The sequence below is a fragment of the Cebidichthys violaceus genome, unplaced genomic scaffold, assembly GCF_023349555.1.
Source record: "Cebidichthys violaceus isolate CVI_PGR_0920_01 unplaced genomic scaffold, fCebVio1.0.p SCAF_48, whole genome shotgun sequence".
Lineage (NCBI taxonomy): Eukaryota > Metazoa > Chordata > Actinopteri > Perciformes > Stichaeidae > Cebidichthys > Cebidichthys violaceus.
In genome coordinates, this window is record NW_027176683.1 from 1,199,266 (window position 1) to 1,207,280 (window position 8,015).

General features: G+C 36.8%; 1 protein-coding gene across 3 annotated transcripts in view; it reads right to left on the minus strand.

Annotated features, from left to right (window-relative positions):
* npr1b (natriuretic peptide receptor 1b) overlaps positions 1-8,015 on the minus strand; it is a 59,836-nt gene that overhangs the window by 256 nt on the left and 51,565 nt on the right. For 2 of the 3 annotated variants that reach the window (XM_068729930.1, XM_068729929.1), the window contains exons 16-22: positions 7,252-7,420; positions 6,787-6,933; positions 3,281-3,404; positions 3,097-3,165; positions 2,812-2,986; positions 2,154-2,252; positions 22-988 (exon numbers count right to left, since the gene is read on the minus strand). In XM_068729930.1, coding sequence (XP_068586031.1) covers positions 843-988; positions 2,154-2,252; positions 2,812-2,986; positions 3,097-3,165; positions 3,281-3,404; positions 6,787-6,933; positions 7,252-7,420 — 929 coding nt within the window. In that variant the 3' untranslated portion in view covers positions 22-842. Of the gene's footprint in view, positions 1-21; positions 989-2,153; positions 2,253-2,811; positions 2,987-3,096; positions 3,166-3,280; positions 3,405-6,786; positions 6,934-7,251; positions 7,421-8,015 lie in introns of those variants that run through there. The other variant, XR_011105024.1, reaches the window with a different exon arrangement.

The window sequence follows — 8,015 nt, forward strand, 5'->3', positions numbered from 1 at the left end:
TAAAAACAAGAAGGCAAAACATTTGTGTATTTAGAACTTTTTATTTCCAAAAGAGCTTCAGTGAGATTTGAACACGTTTACGAGAGAAAACCGTCATTTAGTCAAAGTTAAATAAGAAGTGATTTAAATAATGAACACAAACGTCTTCATGCTGCTTTTCAACGGGAGGAACCTTCAACCGTCTTCAAGTATGTTCTCTGTGACTCTGCCTTTTTATGGAACGCTATGCATTGTGGGTAACAAGAGTGCAGAAATGCGGACTTGAAGAAAGTTTGTTTTTACATCTTTTTGTAACTTTCAGACGTCAAAAAAACCCTTTTAAGGAAGTCTTAAAACCCTTCGTTGTAGTAAATATGTATCAGCCAAATCAAATAGTTTATAACACATTTAATCTTCACAGGCTGGTTTAGAGGTGAGAACGTACCCATGATTATGAGATATGAGTTTACAGTCCTGGTCTACGCCCCCTCCTCCGTTAAGGAGCCTCCTGAGTGAGTCCTGGTCCCGGACCGTCAGCAGTGACGGTTCTGCTGAACGTTTTAGAAACATGAAACATGTTGAATCTGAAACGATATAAAGTAAATGTTCTAGTTTCTTCATTGTCGTGGCGTTCCAGTGTGAGTCCTGATCCTGCAGGATCCAGACCAGGTTGTTGCTTTTTTCCCTCCCGTCATCGCTCCACATCCGTGTTTTGTCGTTTACTCGCACACTTTAGCGGGTCTTTCCTCCCGTAGATGTGCATGGTGAATGTCTTCTTTTCGTTCAGAAGTGACGAGTCCTCTGACGTTTTCCTCGTCTCCTCGTCCTCTCTGTCCTCTCTGTCCTCCTCCTCGCCCGTCTCCTCATTGGCTGTCGCTCTCTCCCAGCAGCCAATAGGTGGTCATCTTCCCTTTGCCCTTGACGTCGATGTCTCCTCTCGGCTCCAGCAGGAAGCAGTTGAACTCCAGCAGGACGTCGCGAGTCGCCGCCGACACGTGAATCTTCAGCGCTGCACGGACAAAATACAAGATGTGATGCTAGGAAAACACCAGACTCATCACCAGTATCATCACCAGACTCATCACCAGTATCATCACCAGACTCATCACCAGTATCATCACCAGACTCATCACCAGTATCATCACCAGACTCATCACCAGTATCATCACCAGTATCATCACCAGACTCATCACCAGTATCATCACCAGACTCATCACCAGACTCATCACCAGACTCATCACCAGACTCATCACCAGTATCATCACCAGACTCATCACCAGTATCATCACCAGACTCATCACCAGTATCATCACCAGACTCATCACCAGACTCATCACCAGACTCATCACCAGTATCATCACCAGACTCATCACCAGTATCATCACCAGTATCATCACCAGACTCATCACCAGTATCATCACCAGACTCATCACCAGACTCATCACCAGACTCATCACCAGTATCATCACCAGACTCATCACCAGTATCATCACCAGACTCATCACCAGTATCATCACCAGACTCATCACCAGACTCATCACCAGACTCATCACCAGTATCATCACCAGACTCATCACCAGACTCATCACCAGTATCATCACCAGACTCATCACCAGTATCATCACCAGACTCATCACCAGTATCATCACCAGACTCATCACCAGTATCATCACCAGACTCATCACCAGTATCATCACCAGACTCATCACCAGACTCATCACCAGACTCATCACCAGTATCATCACCAGACTCATCACCAGTATCATCACCAGACTCATCACCAGTATCATCACCAGACTCATCACCAGACTCATCACCAGACTCATCACCAGTATCATCACCAGACTCATCACCAGTATCATCACCAGACTCATCACCAGTATCATCACCAGTATCATCACCAGACTCATCACCAGTATCATCACCAGACTCATCACCAGACTCATCACCAGACTCATCACCAGTATCATCACCAGACTCATCACCAGTATCATCACCAGACTCATCACCAGACTCATCACCAGACTCATCACCAGTATCATCACCAGACTCATCACCAGACTCATCACCAGTATCATCACCAGACTCATCACCAGTATCATCACCAGACTCATCACCAGACTCATCACCAGCGTGGAACAGAAGTACTCGTGTGATTGATGGTCACCACCCACCTTCTCCACTGGACTCCATACGAGACGACGTGTTGACGGTGTCTCCGAACAAACAGTAACGAGGCATCTTCAGACCGACCACGCCGGCACACACCGGACCTGAAGCACAAAGAACACAGGAATGTACTGTATATGTATGTACTGTATGTGTATGTGTATATACTGTATATGTATGTACTGTATGTGTATGTGTATATACTGTATATGTATGTACTGTATGTGTATGTGTATATACTGTATATGTATGTACTGTATGTGTATGTGTATATACTGTATATGTATGTGTATATACTGTATGTGTATATACTGTATATATGTATATGTATATATATACATACATATACATATGTATATGTATATGTATATATATATACATATACATATGTGTATATATATACATATATATGTATATATATACATATATATGTACATATATATATATATATGTATTTATATGTATGTATAAATGTATATGTGTATATGTATGTATGTGTATATAAATACATATACTATATATATACACATACATACATATATATGTACATATATATATATATGTACATATATATGTACATATATATATGTATGTATATATAAATATAGATGATTGTACTTGTACACGGTGGTGTGTACTTGTACCCTCTGTGTGTACTCTCACCGCTGTGGATTCCGATCCTCAGCTTCAGCTGCTGCTCTGATCGGTGGCAGATCTTGAAGGAGCGGACGGCCTCCAGCAGGGCGAGCGCCATGCGGGCGATCTCTCTGCCGTGCTGCATCCCGTTCCTCATCGGCAGCCCCGACACCACCATGTAGGCGTCGCCGATGGTCTCCACCTGGGGGGGGGGGGTGATCAATAGTCTCCTCTGTTTTAACATGTCTGTGTCTCTGAAGTTCTTTGTTCATCTTTAATGAGGTGAAATAACTTTGGTTATTGGTTGGTCACCTTGTAAACATCAAAGTTGTCGATGATGGCATCGAAACAGGTGTAGAGATCGTTGAGCAGAGTCACCACCTGCACAGTCACAACAGCCAGCTGTTAGTCATTGATCCAGATGTTCACGTGGCGTTCACATGACACAGGTGTGTGTGTGTGTGTGTGTGTGTGTGTGTGTGTGTGTGTGACTCACCTGCATCGGCGTGCTCTCTGCAGAGATGGCGGTGAAACCGACGATGTCGCTGAAGTAGATGGTGACGGAGTCAAAGGCCTCGGCCTGAACCGTCTCACCTCTCTTCAGCTGCTCTGCTACTGAGCTGGGGGGGAAGAAGCATTTTAATGACCTAATATATGTCAACTTTTTAGACTTTATGACATATTACGCTCTGAAATACAAAACTATGACTCTTTTATGACTTTGTTTTCGGCATACTATCCTATGACTTTTTTCGACATATGAGTATGTCATATGGAAGCCCGTTTCCGTCATTAAAAAAAAAAAAAGTGATTTATTTATTTTTTTATGCAGAAACGGGCTTCCATACAAATGACATACTATACTATGACTTTTTTCTACATGCTATACTATGACTTTTTTCTACATGCTATACTATGACTTTTTTCTACATGCTATACTATGACTTTTTTCTACATGCTATACTATGACTTTTTTTCAACATACTATAATATGACTTTTTATCAACATACTATAATATGACTTTTTATCAACATACTATAATATGACTTTTTATCAACATACTATAATATGACTTTTTTTCAACATACTATAATATGACCATTTTTTCCTTTTTTTGACATGCTATACTATGACTTTTTATAGACATACTATGCCAGTGATTCTCAACAGGTGTCCGTGGCTAAGTGGAGAGCAGGGCTACCTTTCAATCAGAGGATCGTCGGTTCAATCCCCGGCTCCTGATCTGTTAGTCTCATGTCAAATTCAGCAAGACAATTAACCCCAAAAAAAAAGTTTTTTCTATGACCGTTTTTCACTGTTTTTGACATGCTATACTATGACTGTTTTTCGGAATACTATACTTTGACTATATTTTAACTTTTTTTGACATGTTATACTATGACTTTTTTCGACATACTATAATATGACTTTTCAACATACTATACTATGACTTTTTCCGTCATACTATACTATGACTTTGTTCGACATGTTATACTATGACTTTTTTTCGACATTATATTTTGACTTTTTTCGACATATTATAGTTTGACTTTTTTCGACATACTATACTATGACTTTTTTTGACATACTATGGCTTTTTTCGAGATACTTTACTTTGACTTTTTTTTTACATGTTATACTATGACTTTTTTCGACATACTATACTATGACTTTTTTTGACATGCTATACTTTGACTTTTTTCGACATGTTATACTATGACTTTTATGTGTATGTACTGTATATGTATGTGTATATATTGTATGTGTATGTGTATATACTGTATATATATATATATATATATATATATATATATGTATATACTGTATGTGTATATACTGTATATATGTATGTATATATATACATATACATATGTATATGTATATATACATATACATATGTATATATGTATGTATATATACATATATATACATGTATATGTATATATACATATTCATGTGTATATATATATGTATATATACATATATATACATGTATATGTATATATATATATATATACATATATATGTACATATACATATGTACATATATATATGTACATAACACAAAACACAAAAAAAATTTTTTTTCTATGACCGTTTTTCACTGTTTTTGACATGCTATACTATGACTTTTTTCGCCATATTATAATTTGACTTTTTTTCAACATACTATAATATGACTTTTCAACATACTATACTATGACTTTTTTCAACATACTATACTATGACTTTTTTCAACATACTATACTATGACTTTTTTCGACATGTTATACTTTGACTTTTTTCGACATAATACAATTTGACTTTTTTCGACATGCTATACTATGACTTTTTTCATACATACTATACTATGACTTTTTTGACATATTATGGCTTTTTTCGACATACTTTACTTTGACTTTTTTTCAACATGTTATACTATGACTTTTTTCGACATACTATACTATGACTTTTTTCGACATCGTATACTTTGACTATACTATAACTTTTTTCGACATGTTATACTATGACTTTTTTCGACATACTATACTATGACTTTTTTTGACATATTATACTTTGACTTTTTTTCGACATGCTATACTATGACTTTTTTCGACATACTATACTATGACTTTTTTTGACATATTATACTTTGACTTTTTTTCGACATGCTATACTATGACTTTTTTCGACATGTTATACTTTGACTTTTTTCGACATGTTATATTATGACTTTTTTCGACATACTATAATTTGACTTTTTTCGACATGCTATACTATGACTTTTTTCATACATACTATACTTTGACTTTTTGACATATTATGGCTTTTTTCGACATACTTTACTTTGACTTTTTTTCAACATGTTATACTATGACTTTTTTCGACATCATATACTTTGACTATACTATAACTTTTTTCGACATGTTATAGTATGACTTTTTTCGACATGTTATACTATGACTTTTTTTTAAATACTATACTTTGACTTTTTTTCGACATACTATACTTTGACTTTTTTGACATGTTATACTATGACTTTTTTCGACATACTATACTATGACTTTTTTTCGACATATTATAGTTGGACTTTTTTCGACATGTTATACTATGACTTTGTTTGACATACTATACTATGACTTTTTTCGACATCGTATACTTTGACTATACTATAACTTTTTTCGACATGTTATACTTTTACTTTTTTCGACATGTTATACTTTGAATTTGTTTGACATGTTATACTATGACTTTTTTTCGACATTATATTTTGACTTTTTTCGACATATTATAGTTTTACTTTTTTCGACATGTTATACTATGACTTTTTTCAACATACTATACTATGGCTTTTTTCGACATGTTATACTTTGACTTTGTTTGACATGTTATACTATGACTTTTTTTTGACATACTATATTATGACTTTTTTCGACATATTATAGTTTGACTTTTTTCGACATGTTATACTTTGACTTTTTTCGACATGTTATACTTTGACTTTGTTCATTATGTTATACTATGACTTTTCTATAACTTTTTTCGACACACTTTTTTTTATGAAGATTTTAAACATACTATGAATCATTTCAGCATAATCTATGACTTTCTTTAGAGTCTAAAGAAAGTCATAGATTATACATGCTGTACTGTGACTTTTTCACTTTTTTTCAGACTTTCTACTTTGCGACATAATATACTGTGACACACTCTAATATGACTTCCTGTGACATAATATACTGTGACACACTCTAATATGACTTCCTGTGACATAATATACTGTGACACACTCTAATATGACTTCCTGTGACATAATATACTGTGACACACTCTAATATGACTTCCTGTGACATAACATGTCTCCTCTGCTTCACTATTACCTATTTTGACATACGTTACTTTAGCTTTTTCTAAAATCTTTTTTATGAGATTCTATGACTATTTTGATATTACTATGCTACAACTTCTTAGCCCCTGTTTATTCTATACAGTAGTACTGTAGTAGTGTCAGTAATACTCACTGTGGTAGTATCTGGTAAAGTAGTGCTTCAGCCTTGCGTTTCTCCTCGTGATAAGCTTGTGTTCGCTCCTCCACCAGCTCCTCCAGGTTGTTGGCGTACTGCTCCATACGGGACAGCAGGTTGTCCAGGATGTTGGTCCTCGACTCCCTGAACACACACACACACACACACACACACACACACACACACACACACACACACACACACACACACACACACACACACACACACACACACACACACATTATATCTAACTTATCTCATCTTATAATGAAGCTTGTTTCTTTTCTTTCATTTGATACCCACATATCTCTTGTTAAAATTCTCTAAATGTTTGATGGGTGTTGAAGTCCAGACCAGGTTTCACTGAGACAACGTAACACTGGACCTTGCCGGCTCCGTCCCGTTAACATGCTCCACTAGTGTCCCATGTTCTAAGCCTCGCCTCGTCCTCAAAGCACTCACTTGTTCTGCTTGCGCAGCAGCAGGCGGATGTGGTTGAACTCCGGTCTCTCCGTCGGCTCCTCGGCCCAGCAGCGCTGCATCAGCTGACCCAGCTCAGGGCTGTGACTCTGGGGGTCGACGGTCGGCCTGAGGCAGGGCCACTCGCCCAGAACCACCCGGTCCACGATCTCTGCAGAGGGGGGGTAGCGAGGGTTCAGACGGTTCTACCGGGGTTTGGGGGAAGCGACCGCAAATACACGGATGGGTGGTTTTTAAACCGAGGGTCGAAAATGTGAAGAACAGAAGCCAAACTGGACCGAGGAGGAGAAGCTTTAATGGATGAAAGAAATATGTTAATTATAATAACTAATAATAATTAATGTGGACAGAAATAATAAAGCCGTTTTCTCCCTTTTTTTTAATTGCCACAAAATAAACAGACTTTAATTAATTCCATAAAGATTATGGAAGAAAATACATTTAGAAGAAATTGCAGGACCCGACAATAACCTTTTACAACTGTGTTTATTACATTTGTTTTGGTGTTATGATGCAAAAGTACTGAGAAAGTAGAACCACAAAAATAAAATAGAAATTTACATTAACATTTTTAATGTAACTAGAATAACCTCTGCTGTCGCATGAGTTTAAGTCTGTCCAAAATGACACTTTATCGTTTTATCCTATTTGTGCGTATTTGTAACAAATAAGATACAAATTCTTGAGTTATTGCCCAAAAGAAGTGACTGTTGTTCAGCCACAGTTCATCTTTGAGTCCTGGTGTG